The sequence below is a fragment of the Hirundo rustica genome, chromosome Z (assembly GCF_015227805.2).
Source record: "Hirundo rustica isolate bHirRus1 chromosome Z, bHirRus1.pri.v3, whole genome shotgun sequence".
Taxonomy (NCBI): Eukaryota; Metazoa; Chordata; class Aves; order Passeriformes; family Hirundinidae; genus Hirundo; species Hirundo rustica.
This window is the reverse complement of record NC_053488.1, coordinates 75,322,034-75,349,949: the sequence shown is the minus strand read 5'-3', so window position 1 is coordinate 75,349,949 and position 27,916 is coordinate 75,322,034. Positions and strand designations below refer to the sequence as shown.

General features: G+C 45.3%; 1 protein-coding gene and 1 long non-coding RNA gene across 3 annotated transcripts; both read left to right on the top strand.

Moving 5' to 3' along the window:
- Positions 1-1,213: 1,213 nt before the first annotated feature.
- Positions 1,214-6,877, top strand: LOC120765832 (uncharacterized). Its single transcript, XM_040091024.2, has 5 exons — positions 1,214-1,727; positions 2,441-2,788; positions 3,628-3,815; positions 5,297-5,417; positions 6,505-6,877. Exons 1-5 carry the CDS (start codon positions 1,214-1,216, stop codon positions 6,573-6,575), a joined length of 1,242 nt encoding a protein of 413 aa, XP_039946958.1. The 3' UTR covers positions 6,576-6,877.
- A 1-nt stretch (position 6,878) lies between these two features.
- LOC120765959 (uncharacterized) lies at positions 6,879-9,449 on the top strand. 2 transcript variants are annotated; one of them, XR_005704532.2, is made up of 3 exons: positions 6,879-7,206; positions 7,552-7,681; positions 7,989-9,449. It is a non-coding gene; the product is annotated as an uncharacterized LOC120765959 (long non-coding RNA). The 2 variants fall into 2 exon arrangements; XR_005704531.2 differs by having other exon boundaries at positions 8,057-9,445.
- Positions 9,450-27,916: the final 18,467 nt, after the last annotated feature.

Here is a 27,916-nt window from a genome sequence, read left to right as displayed (position 1 = left end):
AATGATTCTCCGAGTGAAGCAGGAGAAGTTAGTCTCTTCTGATAAGGGAGTAATAAAGTAATAAGTTCTTTTTCTCTAAAAGATTTACACATCCTGTGGCTGCTATCTCTTTGCGAGTACCACTTTCCTCTGTTTAAAAAAATATCCCACCTACATAGTTTCTATTTTAACTACAAAACTACATTTACCATACTATCAAAATATTAATACAGCACTACTAATAAATACAACACAATACAATATAGTAATATCTTGCGTAGAGCCATATAATATGCACTTTTCACACTATGAAAACTGTTTCCAGTTCAAGAGAGAATTTAAAATAAAAAGAACAAGTGACTAAGCACAGATGATTGCAAGATCACCTTTATTGGTTTACATTGAAAAGACCAGGCTGCGGGATGGAATTTGCGTTGTAACTCTCCCCTAATTGGGGAAAAAAAAGAGGAGAAGAAATGATTACTGAGGAAAGAAAAACACATGAAGAAGACACCAATGTGAGTTCACTATAACTGTACGTGATTAATCTGTCATGTAAAGCAACGTCCTTCCACGGGGTAGGATTTTAGCTTTGATGAAATGCTGACAAAAGTGCTGCTCCTTCCTGTTGCTGCTTCTACCTCCAAAGAATGAGAAATGTGCCAAATCTGCTGAACAGTGAGAAAGCACCTGCCAGCGTGCTGGAAAAGGGGCAAAAAGAATGTCTGCAATTCTCTCCTTTTCACCATTTCCCCTTCTCCCATTTGACCTGTCTGCTTTGAAGTGGGGAACTCTGTTTGCAACCCTAAACAAAATAGTGAAGCTACTCAGTCTAACACCTTTTTCCTCCCTTCAGCTATGTAAACACAAAGTGATTTTGCTTTAACTGGACAAATTGAAGGAATTTCCCACGGGATTCCTCAACTTGGGCCCCTTTCTGAAAGTTCCTGCACTTGCCTCGGTGGTTTGGAGCTGTGCTGCAAAGCAAAGGCAGAAGGATGACTGCAGCCAGAGAGAGAAAGGGTTTGCACCCCGCCGTGCCGCGCCGTGCCCGGCCAGCCCCGGGCGGCCCCACGCCCGCGCTGTGCCCGCAGCCCCGGCTCCGCGGCGCTCGTCCCCGCCAAGTCCGGCCCGCGCCGGGGCCGAGCGCGGCGCCCCCGTCAGGCCGCGCACCGCCGGCGCAGCCGCGGCCGTTGCCCCGCGGGCGTTGTGGCAACAGTCGGCGATCGATGCCATGGCCGAGCTGTCGCTGCCCGCCGGGCTCAACGCCAGCACCTTCCCCGCCAGGCTGTGGCGCCTGGTGAACAGCCCCTGCGTCCGCTCCGTGCGCTGGGACAGCCAAGCCCAGGGGCTGCTCATCGACCGTTCGCTCTTCGAGCGAGAGCTGCTCAGCCAGGCTGATGCCCAAGGGGGGCGCGGCGAAGGGTTGGGGGCAGCCCTGGACACTTTTCAAGCCACGCACTTTAGCAGTTTTGTGCGCCAGCTCAACCTCTACGGCTTCCAAAAGGTGCCAGGCTGGGTTGGTGCGGCTGTGCAGGGCGATGCCAGGGGCTGGCTCCACTTCAGGAATCCCAACTTTCGCCGTGACCGCCCCGATCTCCTCCTCCATATCAAGCGCCTGACCAGGGCCAACAGGCAGCGGCTGGCAGCAGGGCTGGAGGTGCGCAGCCGCCCGCCCAGCCGCTTCCAGCAGCTCCACACGGACCGGCCGCTGCCCGCCTCCGCCGCCGCGCAGCCGCCCAGAGCCGGTGAGACATGGGTGGGAGCTGCGGACGCGGAGGGTGGCGCGGGCTTTTCGCCATAGCCACTGCACGGCTGGGCAGGAGCGGGCCCTGCCCGTGCTCAGGCTGCTCAGCGCAGCTGCCCCGGCAGGCACAGGGCTGCCCTGCTGTCCTTGCGCAAGGCAGCTGTGCCGGCAGGGGCCAGGAGCTGTGCTGGGCTGCCAGAGCCTGCGGGACACTCCCGCCGCGGCCGCGCTCACCACATCCTGCCTGGCCCGTTCTGCCTGCAGCTGGCCCAGCCCTGAGCCGTGGCTGGCGCTGCTCCTTGCCCGGCCCTGGGAAGGGCAAGGGAACTGCGTGTGAGCCGAGGGCTCGGTCGTGGTCAGGCCTAGCAGGAGGAAGCCTCCCTGTCCCGTTTGGAGCAGAGGGGAAAAGAGCCGGCGGTTGGCAGTTGGGTTTCTGGCAGTTGCCTTCCGCCAAGGAATGGCAGCGGGACAGTTTTCCCAGACAGTTGTGAACAAACAGGGGAGAGCTAAGTAGACAAGGAGCTTCTCTTGAATAACCCCAGAACATGTCGTTTGTTTTTGGTGTTTTTTTTTTCCTTTCTCACCCTGCTTGGGAGGATGGGAGCTTTTGTCTCCCGTGACAGAAACACAGTTGCTGCTAGGGAAAATACATGAAGGCCAATTGTGACCTAGCCTTCCCTTTGCTTCCTTTCTTCTTCCCTCACTGCCACACAGCACTCTCATACCAGGACCTTGGTGCTGCCTCACCTAAGGATTCAGAGCTGCCTCCAGGCCCTTTCAGACAAAGTCCAGGTCCTCAGGAGTCTGACGTTTTCCTAGCATCTCCCAAGAAAGTGGTAGCCACATCCAGACTTCCTGGGGTTTCATCAGAAGAACCAGGCACACGCAAATTTCAGCTCAAGCGTGAGCTCATCATTCCGCTGGTTCGCATGGACCTTAAACGCCACCCTGAGCTCATTGTTCCGCTGGTTCCGATAGACCATCACAGCACTTCCATGGCCACTCCACAGAGCAGCAGCTGCACATCTTCAGAGCAGCACTCGCCAGCTAGCAACCCATCAGGTAAGGAAAGAGTTTCTACCCTTGCTTTTCAAATGGGACCTAGTTAGTGACCCTTTGAGGTGTTTTCTCATAGTGCCCTGTCATGGGTAGATCTCAAGTGAGAATCAGGTAGAAACTGTTAAAAGTCACCTAGGAAGAGGGACCTTAAAACCAGAAAGATTTTCTGTCTGCTTTTCCTGTCCTTCTTGGAGATGTGGAGGGTTTTCTGGGCATTTTCCAGATAGCCTCTCTGCTGAGGTGCAAGGGTGAGGTGAAAAAGATTGCCTGACACGTGGTCAGTGTCAGGTGAATTCTCCTCTTTCTTTGAGTGAAGCCAAACTAGAACAGTGATAAGATGTTGCAGATGTTTAAAACTGTCTATCCTGCAAATCAGTCAGTGCCATTAAAATTAGCTCTGTGTGTCCCAGAACAGCTGCAGCTGTAGAATATGGATGCACCCACAAGGCTGGTGTTGGAATAAACTGCCTGTTTAATTTCAGCATGTGTGACTGAAGATCTGGGCTCTTCCTGGGTGAATACACTTTCAGTGGTCTCTTGTGATGAGAAACCCAAGCAGCCAAATCCCAGAGCTGCTGGGAAGATGCAAAAGGCTGTGATTATAAAGTGTTTTTGTGTGTGTCTATATCAGTTTTACAATCCGTACTTTAATCTGTGTACACATCAATAAGGATAAATATTTTTTAAGAGGAAGAACTCACTCTTCCAATTCCCTGGAAAGTTTGAATACTTGAATTGAGGTTGCTGTGTGCTTCCTGTGATGTTTGATCCAAGGCAGCAATAGCGCTCTGCATCCCACAGGCACATTCAGGAGCCTGACCAATGTGTTTGAATTCTTGCAGCCACACCGGGCATTTCAGCCCACGGTGCTCCAGCTTGCAGTGCTACTTATGCAGCATGGACAGCCCCCAGCTGGGTCTGGAATACTCCTGGTGAGGAGGAATTGCCACCACTGGATCTGGACCTTGTGCTTGAGACACTGGAGGAGATGCTTTCACCCTGCCTGCCTGAAAGGTCTCCCTCTGCTCAGGTAACTCCATTGGACAGGGATAAAAGGGGCTGGACGGGGAGCTTTTGGATGTCGTTGCATTGCTGAGAAGCAAAGGCTTCTTGAATTCAGCTGTGAATGGAAAGGGAAGGATTTGCTTGGTAAAGAAGGATTTCTGAAAGAGGGAATGAAAAAGTCTCCCCCCTGAGTAAGGGTGAAAAGGTGTGAACCTGTGTTGGTCAAGTTCGGGTGCTCATTTTCCTGGGAAGAATCTGTCCTGCTGTGGTGAGGAAGTGGAAGCTTTGTAGGTTCTAACAGGCTTTGTTTGATGGGAAATAAGAGAAGAGTGTTTGGAGAATTGCCACTGAAGGCAAAGTGTCCTGTGCAGGGAGGGGCATGAGAGAGGTGCCTCTGTTGCAGCAGCGGATGTGGGCTCTGCCTCTTTTGGGTTGGAAGGCCAAGGTGAAGCAAGGGCTTGGGCTGCAGCTGCTGCTACTGTGTGAGTCCTGCCATGCACGTAGGCGCTCCCAGAGCCATGTGTGGGGATGGGCTGGAGCTGCAGCTTCCTTGTCCTCTCAGTACCCTGGTGCCCGCAGTCCAGTTTCCATCTGGGAAATCCTCAGCTGGGCAAATTGGCCAGTCTTGCTCTCCATGTTCCAGAGCTCAGTCATCTTGCTCTTGGGCATCTCTGTGGGAAGAGATGTGTGTTCCCATGCAGTCCCTGCAAAGCTGCAGCCTGAATGAGACTGCTCTGCTCAGGGCTGTGGAGGAGGGAGCACATCCCTGTGCCAGGAACTGGCAGGACTCCTTCCTTAGCACCCACTCCGTGTGTTCAGTGTCACCCCCATGTTCAACACTGTCAGCTTTGAGACTGTATATGAGAAATCTTCTTGACTGTTTAGGGGCTTTGGGGCCCAGACTTCTTGTTAGGAACAAGGGATTAAGTGTGTGAGCCCTGGTGTCTTTAGGCAGCAGATGTGTTGGTTTTGAGGTCCCATGACTTGTGTGATTGGTGAGAAGGACAAAGTTGGTGCTGGTCATGAAATGGTTGAAGATTCCTTTAAGCCAGGAGCTTCTTCTGTGTTGAAGAACAGTTCAGTCAGGGACCATTGGTCCTTGTGTTTGACAGATTCCCTCTTTGACTTAGGGATCCACTTTCTCCTAACTCTTGCCTCTTCCCAGACTTGCCTGGAATGTTCAGTTTCTGTATGGGTACAGGCCTTTTTGCATCTTATTATACAACTTTGTCAAAGAATTTCTCCATTTAATATACAGACCCATTGCCTGCTGTAGACTTCTTACTGAGTAGGGGACTCAAGGGGCGGGGGGGGAGGATGTTTTGGAATTGCCCATTCTTATTGCAAAGAGCAATGACCTTTTGTCTTCTGTAAACTCACACATACCAGATTTCAGATGCAATTTCTTCCTTAAGAGAAGGAAATGTTGCAGGCTCTGAACAATTGTGTTCCTGCAGAAAATAGCAAGTGATCTTTGGGTTTCTTTCTTCCTGTTTTTCTTTTCAGGACAATATTAGTGTTTCCCCTGAGTCTTCAGGAGGAGAGCCTGTTAACAAGACTGCAGCAGAGGGAGCTCTGCCTGGTGCCGTGAGCTACAGGAGCAGTTCCCAGGAGCCCAAGGAGCTTGGTAAGGAGAGAGCCCACATTGGTTTAGAGAGGTGTGAGACAGCTGTTCTGAGCCTGTGTCTGACAGGAAGGGAGATCAGAACAATTCTTGTCTGCAGAGTTGGTGATTCCTGGTGCCTTTAGTTCAAATCCTGCACTGGTACAATCTCCCCAGGCCCTGCCTTCCACGCTTCTGCAGAGGCTCTGGCACTGAGTCTTCTGCTGTGGCAAGAGAGCAGGAAATAAACCTGACCTTGTGGGAGTTGTGTCAGCAACCCACGTGTCCCAATTTTATGCTGAAGTTCATGGATCAGTTTGCTGCAGGGTGACAGTGCTCTGGAGGCAACACCGAGTGACTCTTGAAGGAAGAGAGGAAAACCCCAGCTATAAGTCAGTGGAATAGTCTGAGCTTTTTGTCTTCAAGCAGTAAATCAACGTAGTACCAGTCTGCTGATAGCTATAGTGGAATACATTAAAAGGACAATCAGCAGAAGCTCTGAGGCCAAACAAATCATTAGTCACAAATCCAGTAGCTCAGGGAAAACTGAAATGACTGCAAACTGACAAGAACTAATAGGAGAGAGAGAGAGAGCACTTTGGATCTGCATTCTTGATCAAAGCTGTAGCAACCTGCAGGTCTCCTAGGGAGCTGTTTCCCTCCCTGCTCTTCATCCCAGAGCTGGTGGTGTTGGAGGAGCTTCTGCTCACTGCAGAGGGCAGTTTGTAGACTGCAGGGAACAGTGCTAGTTCATAACTCAGCTCACAGCACCTTTCAGCTTTAGCGATTTCAGTGAGGACTGAGGTCTCTCAGTCCTGAGTCTCAAAGAACAAGGTTGGGCTTCTTCCTAGGAGCTGGGGCTTTGTCTGTTTCAAGCTGTCAGGGGTGCCCTTTGCAATGCAAGTGTTGTGAGTTTATTGGGATACTTCAAAACTTCAGAAGTTTTAAAAACTTGGAAGGATTCCTGCTCTTCTAGGAGCAGGCCTGAAATTCCCAAGTGAGGGTCTGCCTTTCAGGCCATCTTTTGCAGTCTTTGATAGAAGTACACTTAGTTCCAAAGGGGAGGATGGACAAAGGCAAATACTGACTCAGCCTTCCCTTTTCTTCCCAGATATCCATCTGATCTACCTTGCCAGGAGGGCTGCCCTGCATGGGAAGAAGGACCAGAGGGAGAGCCTGTGACCATCGGGGAGGTGGAATCCCTCTGTTTATAGATTTCTATATTTAGAGATTTCTATCGTTTTATTTATATATCTATATAGTTACATTTATAGATTAGTAGAGTTGTGTTTATATGTGCATATATTTATACATTTATATAGTTAAATCTATATATATAGTTATAGATGTGGTAGAATTATATTTATATGTATGTAGTTACATTTATACATTTCCAGGTTTACATTATAACTAATAATAGAGTCATTTATATTTATATTTATATTTATATTTATATTTATATTTATATTTATATTTATATTTATATTTATAATTTATATTTATATTTATATTTATATTTATATTTATATTTATATTTATATTTATGCATAGTTATTTAGTTAGAGGTATATGGGAGTTTAGATACATAAATTGAGCTGTGTAGACCTAGGCTGCATTTTTGCCTCTTTCCCCCTCAGCTGCCTTTTTAATTTTTTGCTTTTCTGCTTGCCTCCCCTCTGTCTCCTCTTCCTGTGCTGGGTCCGAGCTGGTGGCCAGGCCAGGTGGAGCAGCAGTTCCAGCCCCGGATGTCCCTGGAGCGGTGGGAGCTGTCGGTGGCCCCAGGCACTGTCCCCTGAGGAACTGCTGAAGGACGGTGAGACTGAGGGGGCTGAAGAGGCAGGGACGCTGAAGGGTCGGTGATCTTGAGGTGCTGGCAGGGCTGAGGGGTGTGGGGGAGCAGAGGGCGGTGGTGGCACTGAGGTGACAGGGCAGCGGCACAGGCTGACGGGGGGTGGTGGTGGGTCTAAGGGCACGGGATGGGTCAGAAGGGACTGAGGGGGGTGAGAGAACTGTGAGGGGCTGAAGTAACTGAAGGAGGCTGGGGGCTTGCTGAGAGGACAGCAGGGCTGAGGGAATGGAGGGGGGCCAGAAGGGAACATAGAAGGGTCCAGGACTGCAGGCCTTGGAACCAGTTCCAGAGCCTGCACTTTTGCCACAGCTGCACTGAAAACCTTGAGCAAGCCAGAGACTGACAGGAGCCAGGAGAGAGAAGCTGAAGACCACAAGCAAGAGCAGTGAACAGGGATGGGCTGCTGCCACCTGAGACCCCGGGCGAGGCCACAGGGCCGGTGAGACAGGGCGGGGGTGAGGGTGGCGTGGGCTTTGGCCGTGGGCACTGCCCGGATGGGCAGGAGCGGGCCGTGCCTGTGCTGGGGCTGCTCCGCGCAGCCGCCCCGGCTGGCACAGGGGCTGTTCTTGGGCAAGGCAGCTGTGCCGGCAGGGCCCGGGAGCTGTGCCAGCTGTGCTGGACTGCCGGCGGCTGCCAGACAATCCTGCCGCGGCTGCGCTCACCACACCCTGGCCATTTGGCCTGCTGTTTCTTTCTAACCCTCCTGGGGAGGCTCTGAGATTTTCCCTTCCCTGATGGAAGCGCAGGTGCTACCAAGGGAAATGTCCAATACTGACTCAGTTCCCTTCACTTCCCATCTGCTGTCCCTGTCCAGGAGAGCTGCTCTGCACCAGAGGAAGTGACAGAGGGAGAGGCTTTGAGGATGGGGCTGCTGGAATCCCTCTGCTTGTAGTTCTGTTTAATGATGTCTAGACTTGCTCATAAAGAGGGATAATTACATGGATATTTATATATGTGTGTTGCTACTTATATAGGACTATTTCTATGTGTCTGTTATATTTATGCATGTACTATGTATATATGTATGTGAATATATACAAATGTTTGTAATTACATAAATGTGTCGATATGTATCTAATTATACATGTATGTTATATCTGTAGTTCTGGTTTTTAGGTTTATAGTTGTGCAGGTATCTTTTTCTATTGATGCAGTGATAGGTATATAGCTCTTTAGGTATATTGGTATTTGTATCAGTGGATAGGTCTATTTTTATATTTTGTATGTATATTGATCTATTCCTGTCTATTTAGTTACATTTACATATGTGTCCGGATGTATAGCTGCATATGCAGTTGGATGGATATTTATTGGTACAGTGATATTTGTATATTTATGGATAGGTTTGGGGGTTATATACCTACTTTTATATGTATATTGTATGTAATATATAGAATATAGAGTAATGTTTACTCTAGATCTACTTTTGTAGATTGTTCTAGAGCTATATATGTATTTATATATACATGCATATTTATGTATTTAATTCCATTTAAACATGTATGGAGTTGTATAGTTGTATAACTCTATTGAGTTCTCAGTCTAGGGCTATTTAGTGAGGGAATGTATATTTTTGTATTTCTATATGGTCTTTAAGCCTGTAGTAATATATAGTATGTAATAAATATAAGTTGTTAACACCTAATTGATCTTTGTGGATAGTGACTTGTTGTAGTGTTTGGCAATAAATTAGGTTTTTTTATCATAAGTTGGTGTTTGTATATTTTTACATAGACTGGTTGTAATAATCTCATAAATTCCTTTTTTCAACCTTATTTGAGATTTGTATAGTTATTGTCAGTGCAGGTGTAGCAATTTGTAATAAATGACATTTTTCAACTGAAGTTGATTCTGGTGTATTTGTCAATCAGCAGTGCCACTGTAGCAATCTGCAAGAAATAACATTTGTCAGCTGAGATGGGTGTTTCGTCATTTGTGCTATTGAAAGCAATGAGCAGATGTAAATGCTGGAGGATTTTCACCATGAAATCTCCACCTATGCCCAGCACATGCCCCATTTGCCCTCAGTTTGGGCAAGGAAAGTGCTGATTAGGGGTGGCAGCAGAGCCGCACATTGGCTAAGAACTCGCTGCAAAGGCTCGCTGAGAAAACTCCAGGACTCCACTGAGCATAGAACTCCTGCTCTGTGAATATTGAGATAATTCGATCGATGTTTGGTTCTTTATATACATACATACATGTATATATGTAGGCTGTACTTAGTAATCGATAACGTACTTGATTGTGGAAACTGAAATGGAGAGTTCCGTCTTTTACATATAGACTCAGCAGAGTTGTTCCATTCTGTAGCCATGCTTTGACTGAAATTGATCATTGTATATAAGCAGTGCAGTTGTAGCAATCTGTAATAAATTTCCATTTTAATCTGGCATTGGCTTTGGAGCACTTCTTGTTTCCATGATGAGTGACCACATCAATGTTTGTCCCTCTTTCTTCACTGATCCTTAAGCTTTGACGAGTGTATGACAGGCTGTGGCACCCAATTCCTCACAGGTCTGTCAATCTGTGGGTATTAGAACCTGTCTTGTCTGTGAAACATCAGTCTGAGGTTATTTGTCTGTGAGTTGTTCTCCATCTCTAGAACCCTCTCAAGCAGCACCCTGGCTGGGGAGGGGAAAAAATGTGAGGGGATGATGGCATTTATTTTCTTTTAGCACCTATTTACACTAAGCTATAGTCTAAACTTAGTAAAGAAAAGGAGAGATTTTCTTTAGTTATGCAGTGTGGAATAAATGGTGTAAGAACAGCCACAAACTAAGCTGTAGGAACAGGTCTTAATGGGACTTAATAGGACATTGTGTACAAGAAAGCACCACAATCATTCACCTCTTAGGTAAAACCAAAATGGTTCATCAAACCGTTTTGTAAAACTAGCTGGTGATGGAAATAACAAATGCCCCTGGGCTGGGGCAGAAGCCTGGGAGACAAATGCCTGGAAAAAGAGACCTGGCAAACCCAGCCCAAGGTGCAGGCATGCACTTGTCTCAAGGCAAGAGAGAGCTTGTACTGCCAGCTTGGGAAGGAACTCCAGGCAAAGGAGCTGGCCGGTGGCAGGGAGCAGCTCCTGCCGTCACTGCGAGGGAAGGACTCGCAGTACACAGGAGGAGCAGGCACATTGCTGATGGGCAAAGAAGCTGTTCCTGAGCCGCCAATATGACCCTCCTGGTACTGTAGTTGCAGCTCAGTTACCTGTCCTGCAGGCTCTGATTGGCTTTTTGAGCTCAAACCCACTGCAGAAAGCAGACCTGATTATAAATTAGATCAATTATATAAGACTTCAGAACTTGTTGGACCACTGCTAATTTTAAATTTCTTAGTCTGTCTCTGCATTAAGTACCATATGTGTTTCAAAAGGCAGTGACAAGCATTTAGAGCCATACATTTACTCCTTTAGCAGATTTATAGAACATTCATCTTCTGAAAACTTAAGGAAATACAGTTGTTTTACAACAGCACTGTTCCATAGAAATTTATTTCAAATTATTTTCTAAGGTATAAAGAGTATAAAGACACTTTGCTAAAACTATTAAGGATGAGAATTGCAGTGCTGGTTTAAAATCTAATCCTAATTCTATTTCATTCTGGGCAATATTTCCATTAAATTTGATTAAGGTCTAGGAATAAAAAAGTAGATTTCTCTTTTGTTCTCTTTGTTCTAGTAAACAAGGCATGTATATACATTTGATTTTTATTTTAAAGTCAGTAATCCACTAATGGACTAATTGATACTTTGGAACTTCTTTGTCATTTACAACTACCCATGGCTCTCAGGAAGAGAAAGGTTAAAGGAAGGGAAGAGAGCATGTCTTGTAAAGCAATGACCTGATAGTTACTTTACATCACTTTGTAATCACTTGGTTAAATACACCATTATCTAAAATAATGTATACGTACTTGGTATGAAGTATCAGCTGAATAAAGCTTATAATGGGTTGGCACAGTTTTGCTTATAGCTATAGAGAAATGTAAACCGCTTTTCCCTGCCAGGACTTTACAGTTGCTTTGGCGGGGGGAGGTCAGGGACCTATCGGAGAACCAGCTAAGATATTGGCAGCTGATTTAACCAATAGGATGCCAATGCGACTTTGGAAAGGACATTTAAAACTCTCGTCGCCGGCAAATCTCTCTCTTGCTTCTGGGTCAGCCATGAGGTAACATCATGGGCGGCAAGCAGGCCCGGGTCGGGCCCCGCTGCCCCTCTGGGCAGCCAGGCCGGGCCTGGCCAAGCCTCCGGGAGCCGCTGCCCACACGGGGAGTGACCCGGGCCGGTTGAGCCCCCTTCTCCCCAGCTGCCGGCAGGGGAAGAGGGAGGCTGCAGCTCAGCAGCGCTGGCCACGTGCTCGGGGCCGCGGCAAAGCAAGCCAAGCCATGGCCCGGCTTAATGGCTGCTGGCAGCAGAGAAAGAAAGCCCGCAGCTTCATGACAACTCCGAGCCGACCCACCCTGGATGAGAGCGAGGGGTGGAAAAAAAGAACATCCACTGGCCTCCCCCTTCGGCACAGCTTTGCATTTCTTCAGCTCTGCAGCCCGGGGCCCGCACGTGTCCCCTGCAGGCCTAGATGGATTTAACCCTTTCCTAGAAACATGGAGCTTCTAAAGTACAACCCTTCCCAGAGAGAGAGAAGAAAGACAACAGAGGGTGGAACAGACACTGCATGAAGTCAGTAGATTAAAAATGAAAGAACTGATAATATTATTGGAGTAGGATTGAAGAAGTGGACATTTTTAACCGGACTTCTCTAGGGTAAACTATGGAAAAATGAACTGTTCTTTGTAGCATCTTAGTGTTGTTGGGGAGAATGCTAATTCTAATCAAAATTAAGGAATGATGTGATGAAGATTTAACTGAGAACTTTAAAGCCCCTGCTCCTGGGTCAAAAGCAGGTCTCAGCCTTTGAGACAAAGACGATTTTAGACTAGAAGTAGTATTAGTAAATAGTACCCCAGATACACTGAGATGCCTTGCTGATAGAACATCACAGTCTGCAAAAACTCCGGGCGTTTGCAGATGTGTACCACTTAGGAGCCACTGGACTATTTTGTCTTGTGGCAAACGTCTCCATGAAACCCTAGCAAGACTCTTCTCCTGAAGTAATGAGTGATTATGTCTAAATAGTGAAACTGACTGAAAATCACAAGCTGTGTCTTTCGTTGTTTAATAAGAAAGTTAATAGTTTGTAGGGGGAGAGAAGGGTGTCATTTTGTTTAAGTTTTCTTTTTCTCAACTTTTTTTTTTTCATTCTTTTAGTGTGTGTTAATAAAACTATTTTGTTCATTTTTAAGCTTAAGCCTGCTTTGCTTTTTCTCCTAATCTCTCCCTCCCACAGAAGAAGAATGAACACTAAAACCACTACATTAATTAGTGTTTCTGCCTGGTTATTGAAATGAAAACCATTACAGTGCTATACATAAACAAGTTCTCATCTACAATTTTTACTAGCCTCATGTTTTGTTCTTTCTTAGTAAAATCAGGAAGAGAAATACTACTGTTCTTTCAGAAATTATTCAGTTAAAATATTGACAACGCTGAAGTTTGATTTAGGAGCGTAGAAACAATAATTTTAATGGTCGCTGTGGAGGTGAATGAGCCTCCCAGGCCATTGCCTTGGAGGGATGTCCCTTGAATGGAATGTGATAAGCTCATCTTAACCCCTCCCCAGGAGAGAGAACCTAGATGAGGCAGTTCTCTCTCAGGCTAGAACAAGGCACCCGTAATGCTTTGATATACCTTTCTAACCTATTGGGTCTTCCCTTTTGGTACCACCCTTGCTTTCCCCCATAAATACCCCAGAGTTTACTCTATTAGGTAGGGAGCTGCTGTCCCCGGCCACCCCATCACAGGATAATAAAAGCTACCCTGTGGAACTGCTACATGGCTCTTCTGTCTCTCTGTCCCTTGAGTAGGCCTGGGATAACCTTGCATGGCAGAGCTGAAATCGCTGCTGAGAGCTGAAACCATTGCTAAGAGCTGAATCCCTTGTAACCCCTGGCTGTGCCTTGATGAGGGTGCCTGGCGGCCAGAGACTGCCCATCTGACAACTGAAGGTTGTCTCTAGTGAGACCTCTCTCTCTGGGACGAGAGAAGCTATCCGGGTGGGACTACAGACTCCAAGGCGTTTCGCAGTTGCCACGGAAAACCAAAAATGACAGGTCATCTGTGGTAAACACCAAGCATTATTAACAGTAGTGTTGCACAAAGTATCTGTAAGATATTGCATAGCAGTTAATCAAAGATTTCATAAGTGACGGAGAAAAGAGACACTGATGCTGAAGATGAAAAAAATCATTTGATAACAATAAAAAGAGCTTATCTAGCTCGCCTTAGTTATGTTTAAAATGTATTTTACATGGATTAGATTGAAAACTCATCAATTCTTTTATGTTGCTGAATAAATAAGGCGGATTATTTTAGTCTCAGCCCGCAGATTTAAAAGGTAAACCCATTGCTACAGCTTGCAGTTTTGAACTAGTATCACTTGATTTGTCGCTGAAGTACCAAAAAAGTGTTGTAAATGACATAGATTGCCATCGTAAGGTATTCCCAGGAGCTATTCAACATTGCAAGTAAACAGGTCTGATTTGCTGTCTGTCAGCAAATTTGCTGAGAGCAAAACAAATCTCTGAAATTGCCATGGTTATAAAGGAGAAAATGTGCCAGTAGAAAAAAATGGAGTGTCTTGGTTTGAAAGACAGGTATTTGCTAGGGAGGGGCAGGGTCTCTCTCTCGGAATGGAAAATTCAAATCCCCTCCCTCAAAATTATTATAATTTAGAAAATTAAAGGGGCTTTCATGCAGAGCTATGGGGATAGGAATAGCAGTTCTTTACTAGTATGTATAAGAAGGCAAACAAACAACAACTACAGCATTAATAATAAAGAGAACCAAGAACCTCGAGGGGGCTTTGTTTCACAAAACCCAGGGCAGACTGGTCTCTTGGGACTCCAAGAGCACCAAGGTGGAAGGGTGGAAACTCCCGGGCTGGTGGCTGGAACGGCAGGATGTCCCCGGCAGGCAGGGCGGGATGTGCCGGCAGGCAGGGGAGTGCAGGGCTACAGCGTAGCATAAAGAGCAGTGCTGAAGAAGCCACGATGGCTGGACGGGGCTGGCCCAGTTCCAGCAGGGCAGGTGAAGGAGCCCAGAATTCCTGGGCACATGAACAGATGATGGTAGATTTCTCAGGACCAGACTTTCTGGTGACAGTGAATTCCTCCCGCAGCAAGCAGCAGCTTGGCCATCCTCTCTATGATGCCGAGAGCGAAATAAGCAAAGCTATGCCCAGCTCTGTCCTTTTCCTGCCTTAAAACTCGAGTGGTCTTCTCTCTCCCGACTTTCACCACCTCTTTTGTGTTGGTCAAGCACCCATAAGCACCAGTAATTAATCTCCTAGGAACTTATGGGGAAAAATTCTGTAAGTAAAAAAAAAGAACAAATCTAACTCCCAACACTGATTAACAGATACTGTAAGAAATCATAAAACTACAATTAAACAACATGATGCAGAATTGTAAACACAAGTGACCAATATCATCATATCCTGTTTAGAAAGACAGAAAAAATAATAAATTACAAAGTTGGTTATTGTATTTGTTCATATGGGGGTTGCTGAGGCTCCAGCAATGTAGTTCAATATTGAAGATTTGTCACTCTTAGACCACATTATAAAATCTATTGATTATCCATGTGCACCATGATTTATTCTTTCAGCTAAAATTTGTGCTGTTGGTAATAGGATAGTGCAGCCATAAATTGTAAGAGACATTTTAGATCACAGACTTTATGGTTTCCATCTAGGAAAAGTAATAATAAAAAGCTTTCATATTCTTCACATTTTATCATTTTAAGCCATCTACAACAAGAATCAATTTTACTTAATTTTTTTGTCTTTGCTCTTCTGGGCTGCTCCAAGATTATATATGAAGGGTTGTCGAGTCTGTGATAACCAGGTATCTCGAATTTAGGTCAGTAGCCTGAGCACAGCCATCTAGTACTCTTTTAAATGCAAAATGTCCACAAAGAGCCTACAGATATGACACGAGACCTGAAGAACACATATCCCCTTTTGGACATGCAAATAAAAAAATGTCATGTACTGTTAAAATTCAGTCAGTGTCTTACTAGCACACTTCAGATTGCTTTAGAAGTTGCTTGACATGGTTTGACACCATTTGATTCTGCCAGTATTTAAAATCACTCTTTAAACAGTATTAACTGTGCTTCATGCTTTTCCTTACTTAAAAATAGATGTGGGGAAATAAAAACACCCCATGAATACTTATGCCTTGAAATAAAAGTTATGAAGTCATAGCCATCCAGAGTATAAAATGGGTTAATATTTGTAATATGTGTTTCTGTGGTTTATTCTCAAAGCTAAGCTAAGTTTCTTTTTGAGGTATATATTACTTCATTGCCTTCTCTGAAGTGCAACCTTCTCAGGCAGGTCTGGGGAATTCCTCAATTTAAATGCTCTTTTTCTATTTTGAAAACTGACATTTTTTTTTCTTACCTGCAAATCACAGACCATGTCAGGCAAGAATCTTTTTCCAGTATCCTTTAACTGAATTATTGAACACTACTCAGAGTACATAAGGATTACCGTCTAACATGGGAAATGCAAGTTTGTCCATTCAGGCTTTACTCATTATGTAATTCTTGAGGCTTAGAGAGTGATTATCCATCAGCTCCTGAGGAAAGCAGTTCTTGACCATATCAACTGCCAGACCAAACAGCACTGTTGAAAAGTGTGTTCTCCTATGTGTTTGGTACATCTGCTTCCCCTGGAAGACACAAAATAAAAACTGATCTTTTAAGAGTTAAGATTTGATGGAACTGAAGAGCTGTTTATATTGTTCAATGTTACTTTTGCCTGTCCAGTCAGAATGGTACAAGGAATGAGTTACTTGGCGTTACTGAGAGCACTCAGCTGGTTATTGCAATTTGCAGAATGACTCGTGGGATGAGAGACCAAATGTGTTTATGTACATCGACAGGTACAACGGGCCTTTGCTGCATTTTGTAATGTAATAACTCAGCTTACAATTATTTCCTGTTACATATATTTTTAGGATGTGTTTAATGGAAACCGGCAAAGAAAAACATGGATAATTAATTCTGTGGTAACATTACTTGTAAAATGTTTCCCTACAGAGAAAAGGCAGTTGTCATGGTTTGTGAGGCGTTTGTCTCCTCAAAAATTCTAATGCAAAAATTCATTTGGGATATAGGTAAGCTGTAAAATTGTAACTGGTTTAGATCCTTACTTGTGGCAGCCGAGGTAGCTGAGATGGATAATACCTTGGCTCAGGTAGCTTATGCAGAAACCATAAACCTGAGACCATGGGAGGCAGGATAAGGAAATTAGGATGCTAATGGTATCTTTCCAAAACTGGTCATGCCTCTGGTTCTGGTTCTCCATTTGTTCAAGACCTTCAAGGTATAAAGTCATGTCCCTGTCCCTTGTTCAGGATTGGACCTCTGCCCCAGCAAACCTTATATATTGTTAAGTTAGCCACGCCCCCAGGTCTTTGGGTATTGCTCTCTGGGCCATGCGTCAGTCTCTGCGTTTGTTTTTTTAATATTAATAACATTCTATTTTCGGGCAACTCCATCATTTCTGCTCCTCTATTTTCACCACGCTCAACCCAGCTGGACCGGACCCAGTATTACAGTGCCAACTGTGATACTTACTCTAATTTTTTTTTTTTTTTCCAGCCTTAAAAATAATGAACAATCATTTGGTTGATTGCAGAAATCTTTGAAGTGCTTGTCAGACTGCCTGAGAATTCACAAGCACGCTTTACTGCAATGTGTGTACAAACACGGCTGCTGAAGCTGCTGTGAATGTGTAGGAGTTTTTCACAGATGTTAGACTTCTCCTATTTGGCACAGTCTTTAGCACAGAGGAATTTATGAATGGATGTTTTTACACCGTTTGCAGTAGTCTGCAACCCTGGTCCGACTGACAGTTCCTTGGAATGTGCGGATTGCCTCCAGGTGGCGAGAAGAGACATTGGGCCCTTTGGCAGCATTCCCCAAAAGGCCACAGGACAAATGGGAAGATCACTCTCACCCAGCTGACCTTCCTGTGGGCTCTGAATTTGGGGATTGCAGGGATCAATACAGAAGATCACCCGCGCTTCTCCAAAGCCTGCAGCAGAGCTTTGCTGAGAATGCAGCACTGCCCACACTGCCTGGGGCTGACACTGAGTGAGCCCTGCATGTGCTGTTGCCCCATTATCATGTGAGGCTACCTGGCTGACACAGCAGGAGCTGGTCCCCACTGGCGAGACTTTATCCAGTCCCTGGAGGAGCTTTCAGGAGCTCTGAGTGGAGCACATGGCATCGAGCATGTGCTGCTGAACTTCTATTCCCTTCTTCGTGACACTCTGGGACAGGCTCGGATCAAGGGGCCAGAATGATCTGAGCAGTCAAGACACACTTGGGGCAAACATGACCGCAGGAAAAGTATCACTGGCAGCTATTAGTTCTTTGGCCATTTTTATGGTGACGAACACACTTGTATCCGACTTCAGCTTTATTTGACTGTACAATTTTCTGGGAGCACAAAAAATACTTTTCATGAACATTAGAAAATTGTTTGATTGTTATCTTATGTGCACGTGATGCTAAATGTAAACAAGCCTCATTTTAGATACCAGTGGCCTGCCTTAAAGAACCTATGGCTTTGAATATAGTATTTCCAAAATTTTGTATATTTCAGAGGAAGCAGCACGGTTCATTTGAACTAAGTTCTTCCTTACACTTAAGAGAAAAGGCAAGTTGTGTGAGAGCTCTGCTAGCTGCAAATGCATCAAGTGAAGAATTTTAGGATACTGCTCTGGTAAGTGTGCTCTGTTTAACTACACTTTAGGGAAAACAGCTAGTGTATATATACTCATTTATGGAGGTAAGCACCAAAATCGGAATTTTTCCTGCATTATATCACATCCCCAATATGTTTCATCATTATATTTTTCTCTGTATTCTTTCATGCAGACTTCACTGGCAGTGACATGTTCTGTGCTAAGTGCTGGATTGCATAGCTCGGTTTGGGGAGATGCCTTTAGTTTTATGGTACATACGGGTTTAAAGAGGGTGTCCTGGTATCCCTGTGCTCTGGTATCAGCTGAGGTGCAGGAGCGCTTCTAGGGCTGCCTCCAAACTTGATGAGCTGAAGTTAAAAGCAGTGCCTTCTCCCAGAGCAGCTGATACAACCTCTGACAATGAACAACTTGGCCTAATATAAGAAATAAAGGTTTCTTCATTTCTTTCTAAGACCCAGGGTCTGATAAAACGGGTTCTTCATCCTGCAGTGATCAGTGAATATTAGGGATCATTCCTACAAATTTCCCACTTTATCTGCTTTATACCTGCTAGCTACATGAGCCATAATATCCCGCTGCTCAACTTCCTCGACAAAAGCTGTCATTTCTTTGGAAAAGGTTCTTCACTAACAGTTTAACTCAGAAGTGGCTCATTGATGTCTCTCTAATTCCCAGGTTCAGATCTACAGTCGCCTTGTAGGAATATGCCCTGGCACCTGAAAGTTGAGCTGGCTGAGGGAGTGTCTGTGCTCTTAGCCGGAGTTTGGTTTTGCTGGTTGAAAACTTGTGCTGCCATGCTTTGGGGAACCCGCAGGTGAGAGCTTCAGTGGAGTGTAATAAACAGAGGACCTGAGAGAAGGAGAAAGGGCTCTGAGGTCAGGCAAGAGATGAAGGAAAAGGGGAAAGGCAAAGGAAAATGAGAGAAGAGAAAATTCACAGGTCTTGATAGTTAAATCTTCCCCAAACTTTGCATAAAAGTACTGTGTTTGATTCCCAAAAGAGCAATGGTGTCTGAGTTTATTATTAAATTAAAGAGATGAAAAAGAGTATTGATTAGTTGTTCATTGGCTACTCTGAGCACTAATGACTTTGGAATCTCTAGGAAAATGGGGTATGTGACCATGATATTAAAAGAAACACATGCATATAAAAAAGAAGGAATCAGAAACACAACATTAATAAAAAAAAAAAAAACAAACAAAACAAAACCCTCAAACAAATTCTGACATTTCCTCATTTTGAAAATGTCTGTGTGTCTTGGTTTGAAAGACAGGTATCTGCTAGGGAGAGGCAGGGCCTCTCTAGGAATGGGGAATTCCAATCCCTTCCCTCCAAGTTATTATAAGTTAGAAGATTAAAGAGGTTTTTCAGTCAGAGCTATGGGGAAAGGGATTACAGTTCTTTACTAGTAAATATAACAGGACAAACAAACAACAACTACAGCAATAATAATAATAATAATAATAATAATAATAATAATAATAAACAGAACCAAGAACCTTGAGGGGGTTTGTTTCACAAGCCCAGAGCAGTCTGATCTCTTGGGACCCCGAGAGCACCAAGCTGAAACGCTGGGACACTCTGGGGCTGGTGGCTGGAAACAGTGGGTTGTCCGCAGCAGGCGGGGGCGGGGAGTGTCTTGTCCTGGCAGGCAAAGTCAGCAGTGCTGAAGAAGCTGCGGCGGCTGGACAGGGCTGGCCCAGCTCCAGCAGGGCAGGCAAGGAGCTCTGAATTCCTGGGCACTCCAGCAGATGATGTTTGGTGGTAGAATTCCTGGGACCAGACCCTCTGTTAACAGTGGACTCCTCGCATAGTAAAACAGCCGCCCAACCAACCTCTCCGATGCCGAGAGCAGGAGAAAAACGCGCCCAGCTCCCGGAGCGCTGTGCCTTTCCCTCCCCCAAACTTAAGTGATCTTCCCCCACCCTCGCCACTTCTTTTGTGTAGGTCAAGCACCCTCTAAGCATCAGTATTTAGTCTTTTAGCAACTATGGGGGGGGGGGAAATTCTATAGGGAAAAAAACCAAACCAAACCTAACCCCCAACACTGTGCTACAGGTTTGCTAAAATTCTTGTAGGCACTTTTATATGTAATATAAGCCTACAAAATTTCAGAGTGGGATTTTCAAAAGCACTATGTCTTCACTGTCTTCTAAGTTTTCCAAACAGTTGGAGACAACAGAAAAATCAAAATTCTGGAAGCTCTCAAGTTCTTTCATCTCTGTCTAATCCTGAAAGAAAATCTAAGTTTTGTCTTCTGAAAAATAGGCATAATTGTAATCTATTAAGAGAGACTTTTGTCTTGTTTGTTTTTGGGGTTTTTTGTTTTTGTTTTTGTTTTGATCAGCTGTCTAACACTGGAAAGAAAGAAAGACCTTTCTTGTGGCATAGAAAATTGTAGTAGAAATAAGAATTCATTAAACTGTATTTTGAGGTTCATTTTTCTTACTGGACATTTTTGCTGGAATTGACTATAAACAGCCAGAATTGTTATAATAGAGTGATGTCTTCAAAGAGAGTAAGAAGGACAGTACAGGAAAATACAGGTCAGTCAGCCTTGCCTCCATCCCTGGAAAGGTGATGGAGTAACTAATGCTGGAATCTATTCCAAACAAATGGAGAAGTTGATTGGGAGTTGTGAGAAACAAAGCACACTCCTTTTAAATTTTAAGAGTTTAATAAATGATAATAAGGAATAAATATACATAAAGCAAAAGCAGCAAGCCTGGGTGCCTGGCAAAGCCAGCACAGATACTTCCTTAGCAAGTAGTCTTTTTATACTGTTACAGTTCCATTCCTTCTTTAAATTGCGTTATGGTTTTATTTTGGGCTTGTTGACCACAAGTCTTGTTCTAGATCTCTGCAGCACTCAATAGTTGCAGACATCAGCAGTCTAGGGTGGTCTTCTGACTATCTTCTGATGCCACTTAAAAGTTTGGTGCTTCTCCTTTTGTGGTTTTCTGTTTTTTGCTTTTGCTATTTTAGATATATATTTTGCAGAGCAAGCATATTTTAAATATATACTTTGCGATAGCAAGCAAATCTTATATTCTATAAAAGTCTTGCTTCCTCTTTTACATTGCCTATAAGCAATTTAAAAAATTGCGTACTCAAAAAGCAGTTTAAAACTTACAATGAGTATTTTTGAATAATTACAATACTATAACTAAAATAAATAAATTGTAGCAAAAGCCAACTGCTACATTAGCCATTTATAACAGGAGTAATGGTTAATCTACCTGATGCCCATGATAGGACAGCCAAATGGATAAGATATGGGTAGAGCAGTGGATGACATCTGCCCCAGCTTTACCAAAGCTTTTGAGACTGTCCTCTACAACATCCTTAAATACAAATTGCCAAAATGCTCAGGGAGGAAGACTAAGAAATGTCTGGGTGGTTGGGCCCAGAGGATTGTCATCAGTAGGACAAAGAAGAGCTGGAGGCAATCATTGGTGCTCTGACCCCCAGGGGCTGATACTGGGGCAGACACTCTTTTAAGGTCTTCATTAATGGCCAGGCTGGAGGAACAGTTTACCCTCAGCAAGTCTGCAAACAATACAAAACTGGAAGGAGCAGTTCCTACACCAACTGCTTGTGCCATTCAGAGGGACATTGACAGGCTGAAGAATTGGCCTGACGGGAATCTGATGAAGTTCAACAAAGGAAAATGAGAAGTCTTGTGCCCGGGGAAGAATAATCCATGCATCAATAGCTGCTGGAGGCTAACGGCCTGCAAAGCAGCCTTTTTTTTTTTTACCTTGCCTTGGTGGTTTGGGGTTGTGCTGCAAAGCAAAGGCAGAAGGATAACTGCAGCCAGAGAAAGAAAGGGTTTGCACCTCGCCGTGCCGTGCCGTGCCGCGCCGTGCCCGGCCAGCCCCGGGAGGCACCAGGCCTGGGGGCTGCTCATCGACTGCTCCCTCTTCAACCGGCAGCTGCTCAGCCTGGATGGCACCGACAGGGCAGCCCCAAACTGCTTTAAAATGACGCAGTTCCGCAGCTTCCTGTGTGCTAGCTGCACCAGTACGGCTTCCACAAAGTACCGGGCCGGGCTGGCACAGCTGTGCCAGGCGATGCCAGGGGCTGGCTCCACTTCAGGAATCCCAACTTTCGCCATGACTGCCCCAACCTACTCCTCTGCATTGTGAAAAACGAGGTTCACTTTCCTGGTAAATTTTAAGAAATAGGTTTAATAAAATAAAAATAAGGCAAGTAGGAGACAGATTAAGCAAAATTATGCTTAATTTGGCCAGGTGATTGGCATTCAGCCAAGTTCACAACCTACTATTTCAGAAATATTCTTTAAATACCCTTTCTATTGCATCAGTCTGTTGCATATTCATGTTTCTTGGCTGTGTCTGCATTATCACCTCCAGTTTGGGCCTTGGTCCATACTTTCTTCGGATGGTAGATGCTGATAGTTGGTCTATCAATAAGCAGGGTGTTCTTTACATGTTCACTGGATGTTATTCTGGCCAAACAGACTGTTTAAGCATACTGCATCAACTACTACCGCTATGCCTAATTTTTTACTTATAGCAGATGTGATATATGTCCTAAAGTTAATTCGTGTTAAGCAATAAAATATGTAATTTGTTCGCGGCAGAATGTAATAATGTATCATATAGCATTAATCTACTTTAAATTGGGTTTAAGATCAATAAACTAAAAGGTGTGTACAGGGTTAACTGAGATGAAAGCTGCACGGTGGGGCACGGGGAATCTCGGCCGGGAATCGTTGCAAAGACAGCATAAAGGAACGGAAAAGGGAGATATGGGCCCTGACGATCTCCTGATTGTATCAGATCACTATCTTATCTGTTCCGGCCCGGTGTTACCATTTCCAAAACTTCTCCGGATGCAGCAATCAAGACATTGTTTGGCTATTCAACGGACCCCGGACACGGACATGAATATCTAATGAAGCTATCGTGAGGCATGAGTCTCACGGTCTCAGTCAGCTCTCAGCGAGAGACTGTATAAAAATCCGCAGTATGGGGACCCAGTTTGTGAACGGAGGGGGTAACAGGCTGGCAGAGCCGGTTACCGTGTTCACCCAGTGCCAAAGTCCCAGGATTCGACACTGTCCCTTTTAATTGTGGCTACCGGAGACTGTGTTTGAGTCTCACAATAAAATTCTAAATTTGGATTCACTGACTTTGGCTTATCAAGTTTATTACAGGAGATATAAAAACTTATATCCTTACAACAAAGTTATTAGTCATATAGCACACATGTTGCGAAAAGCCAACTTTACAATATACACTTACAACAGCATCAAGCACCTGACCAGGGCCAACAGGCAGCGGCTGGCAGCAGGGCTGGAGGTGCGCAGCCGCCCGCCCAGCCGCTTCCAGCAGCTCCACACGGACCGGCCGCTGCCCGCCTCCGCCGCCGGGCAGCCGCCCAGAGCCGGTGAGACAGGGTGGGAGCTGCGGACGCGGAGGGTGGCGCGGGCTTTCGCCATAGCCACTGCACGGCTGGGCAGGAGCGGGCCCTGCCCGTGCTGAGGCTGCTCAGCGCAGCTGCCCCGGCAGGCACAGGGGCTGTCCTTGCTGTCCTTGTGCAAGGCAGCTGTGCCGGCAGGGGCCAGGAGCTGTGCTGGGCTGCCAGAGCCTGCGGGACACTCCCGCCGCGGCCGCGCTCACCACATCCTGCCTGGCCCGTTCTGCCTGCAGCTGGCCCAGCCCTGAGCCGTGGCTGGCGCTGCTCCTTGCCCGGCCCTGGGAAGGGCAAGGGAACTCTGTGTGAGCCGAGGGCTCGGTCGTGGTCAGGCCTAGCAGGAGGAAGCCTCCTGTCCCTCTGGGGCAGAGGGAAAAAGAGCCGGCGGTTGGCAGTTGGGTTTCTGGCAGTTGCCTTCCGCCAAGGAATGGCAGCGGGACAGTTTTCCCAGACAGTTGTGAACAAACAGGGGAGAGCTAAGTAGACAAGGAGCTTCTCCTTGAATAACCCCAGAACATGTCGTTTGTTTTTGGTGTTTTTTTTTCCTTTCTCACCCTGCTTGGGAGGATGGGAGCTTTTGTCTCCCGTGACAGAAACACAGTTGCTGCTAGGGAAAATACATGAAGGCCAATTGTGACCTAGCCTTCCCTTTGCTTCCTTTCTTCTTCCCTCACTGCCACACAGCACTCTCATACCAGGACCTTGGTGCTGCCTCACCTAAGGATTCAGAGCTGCCTCCAGGCCCTTTCAGGCCTAGCAGGAGGAAGCCTCCCTTCCCGTTTGGAGCAGAGGGGAAAAGACCTGGCAGTTGGGTTTCTGGCAGTAGCCTTCTGCTAGCCCGACAGTTTTCCCAGATGGTTGAACGGACAGGGGAGAGCTAAGTAGACAAGGAACTTCTTGTTGTAAAATGATGCACGGAAGATAAGCTGGGAATAAAACCCCATAGACTGGTGTCCATGCAGGTATTTGCTTATTGCAGTGCTGGAAGTTGTTCTGGAAAAAAAAAAGAGAGAGTCAGAGACTTGCTCTTTTGTATGTTTCTTTATTATCAAGCTTGGCCCTGGGGGAGCCTGCTTGCTCCCTTGGCAACGCGGAGGAGGAGGTACACGCAGCTTCGCTCCACAGCAAAGCTGGGGACTCCCACCCCCCCTCACGGGCTTTTTCCCCTTGCCGGGGAGTCCGTTTCACGTCGCTGATCAGGGGTCATCCAGCGATGGGGGACTCCTTCTCAGGTCACGGCGACTAAATAGAGCTGCTTCGGCGGACCCCCGTACCTTTTGCACTAGTCTAAAGCGCGACTTCAGTCCTGGATTCCACTTTGGTTCCCTGCTTTTCAGAGTCTCTTGTTCTTGAGTCGTTCCCAGAAGTCCAGTGTTCTTTTTATTTGCATATTCAGACACTATCTGGCGAATGGGAGCAGAGATACAGGTAATAAGGTGAATTCTTAATTAACAAACAAGTAAATAAGGTGATAAATCAATATTAAAACAGGAATAAGGCAAATTCTTTATACAGAACTAGCATTAACAATCTTAATGGAATTACTTAACAATTAAGTAACTAAAACATAGATTATTTGACTAGAACTTATTTATAACAGAAGTGAGGGGGATTTCTCCCCCACCTTTTTCAAACACTGTGGTGTATTTATACAGGAAGTGTTGCTTAGTATTGCTATGTCATTATAACTTCATCATATATGCATCAGAACTAATTTACATAGTTGATCTCATGCTTATAATATCACATGCTGTTAATATGCTTATAAATAGTTCTTTTGCACTGTTCTTGTGCCTCCCCAATTCAGGGGTCATCGAGGGTCTTTGATGAAAGCTTCCAAAGTTGTCTGCACATCTGAACTTCTCAGCTTTTCTTCACAGCCCATGCAGTTATGGTGTTCCTTGATTTGTCTGGTTCTAACTGGTCTAAATTCTTTATTTTCTGGCTAATTTGCTTTACATTTGCCCATTTCTCATTAATACTATACTTATCTATCTCTGAAACATCCACCTGGTGATTTTTTTTTTTCCCCCCCTCTCTTCAGCATTAAGCAACCAGTTAACCATATACTAGCCACTACATTTTATAGAAACTTATTTATGTCAGGTTATGTAAGTATAAGAAGTTATGGCTCAGGTTATATAGACAGAAAAAGCTGTGATTCGGGTTATATTGATAGCAGGTTGTGTAGATATATCAGGTTATATTGATAATATATAGTTGCGATGCCTTATGTGTGGTCTTCACTCTCGCCCAGGCTAGCTCAGGCACTGCGGTGTGGAAAGGTACGGACAGCTGGCCACGCCAGCTAATCTGACCCTGTGGGGTCTTGGCTCCCACGCAACCTCGGCGGTAGGCATGTTGGAAATTAACCATGTTGCTAGGAGAAGTACAAGGAAAGAATGTGCTGACAAACAAAGCATGAGGAACGGACCAAGACGTTGCGGTTAGGTGATCACGGTGGTCAAAGAAGAATAGAATTTATGGTGGGAGCCTTTTGTGTAAATAAAGATAGGGAAGCAGGTGTTGTGGGAATGAGATATAGCCTATAGAAATTAGAAGATTAATGTTAAACTGAAATGTCATGTATAGCACATACGTTGATGATGTAATCTGTAAAAAATAGTATAAAACCTGTAAGAAAATGAGGGTCGGGGGGATTCTGATTTGGGACGCTAGTCCCCGGGCCCGAATAAAGCACCGCATAAACTACTTTGTGGTTTGTGTTTCTCTTTGTTGGGCAACAGTTTTCTGGCGACCGCGGCAGGACTCCGAAGGTTGCTGGGGCGGTTCGCGAGGTGATCTACTCCACGCCGGCACCAGGTGATTTCTGGGGAGACATCAACCCGTGCCCGACCCCGCGCCTGTCGGACAACTACGAGGTAAGCCCAAAAGGTGCTTTATTCTTAAAGGATTTTAGACACCTGCCGATTAAGACGGACCTACGATCCGCACGGTTGGGCTTGGACATCCCAGGTTGGTGGAAAAAAAAAATTGACCGTAAATCTCGACGAAAGTTGAGTAGGATCAATACCTGCTAGCAGGATATAAGGTGGTAAAGGACATAAAGTGGTAAAAAAAAAAAAAAAAAAAAAAGAGATGCCATTTGAAGGGTTTAAAACGTCCTCGGCAGGGATTGAAATCCCGGAGGATTCACCACTAGGTTGTTTAATAAGGAAATGGAAAGAAGGGAATTTTGGTCAAGAATTAGCTAAAGATAAGTTGATTGATTTTTGTAATCATGTTTGGCCACAATATGACGCCGCGGGAATGCAGTGGCCTAGGAATGGGACGCTGAATCATGATATTATTACTCCAATGATGCATTATTTACAGGATAATGGTAAATGGGAAGAGATACCATATTTGGATCTGTTTTATTACTTGGGACGGAGAACGGATTGGCAGAAGGAATGTGGAATAATGGTTCTAACTGTGGCAAATGAGAAGTGTCGGGGTTGCGAAAATCGGGATCAAAAGGCGGACTATCTAGTTAAATATAAGGACCCTGAGGAGGATGTGTCCCTACTGGTCTCCCCTAGTGCTCCCCCACCTGAAACCACTTCGGAAGAAGAGGGAGAAGAGAGTGGGGAAACAAGGGAAAAAGGGGATGGCAAGAATAAACGGCATACCCCGATATCTAAACGAAGAAGGGGTCACCTAGTCTCTAAGAAAGGGGGTCGGGAGGGGGGAACACACGTAATGGCCCCGCTGAGAGAGGCGGTGGGACCCCAGGGAGATCGAGTAATGGTGAAAGTTCCGTTTTCCCCGAATGACCTGATAATCTGGAAGCAATCTGCAGGATCTTATAGGGAGGATCCCGACCGTACGGCCAGGGTAGTAAAAATGGTAATAAAAACTCAGAACCCGGATTGGAATGATTTACAGGTTTTATTAGATACCTTGATGAACTCTACTGAAAAGGAAATGGTGTTGCGGGCTATGACGGAAAAGGCGAGAGAAATGATAAGGTTGCGGGTGGCGGATGGAACTCTGAATGAATTAGTACCAAGGGAAGACCCTGAATGGGACCCCAATACAGCACGGGGACACCAAGCATTGAAGGGATACCAGGAATTGTTAATTGAAGAAGTTAGAACAGGCATTCCAAAGACCGTAAATTGGTCCAAACTTTATTCAGTGAAACAAGAAAAGAATGAATCCCCTTCTGCTTTCTTAGAATGATTGAAGGAAACTGCGAGACGGTATACTAGTTTAGAAGTAGAGGGGGAAGCGGGAAGGTTACAATTGGCATTAATCTTTATGGGGCAGTCTCAGGAGGATATTAGAAAGAAATTGCAGAAGCTAGAAGGTGAGGATACCCGTAATTTAGAAAAATTGTTGGAAGTTGCCTGGAAGGTCTATAACAATCGGGAAAAGGAATCGGTCA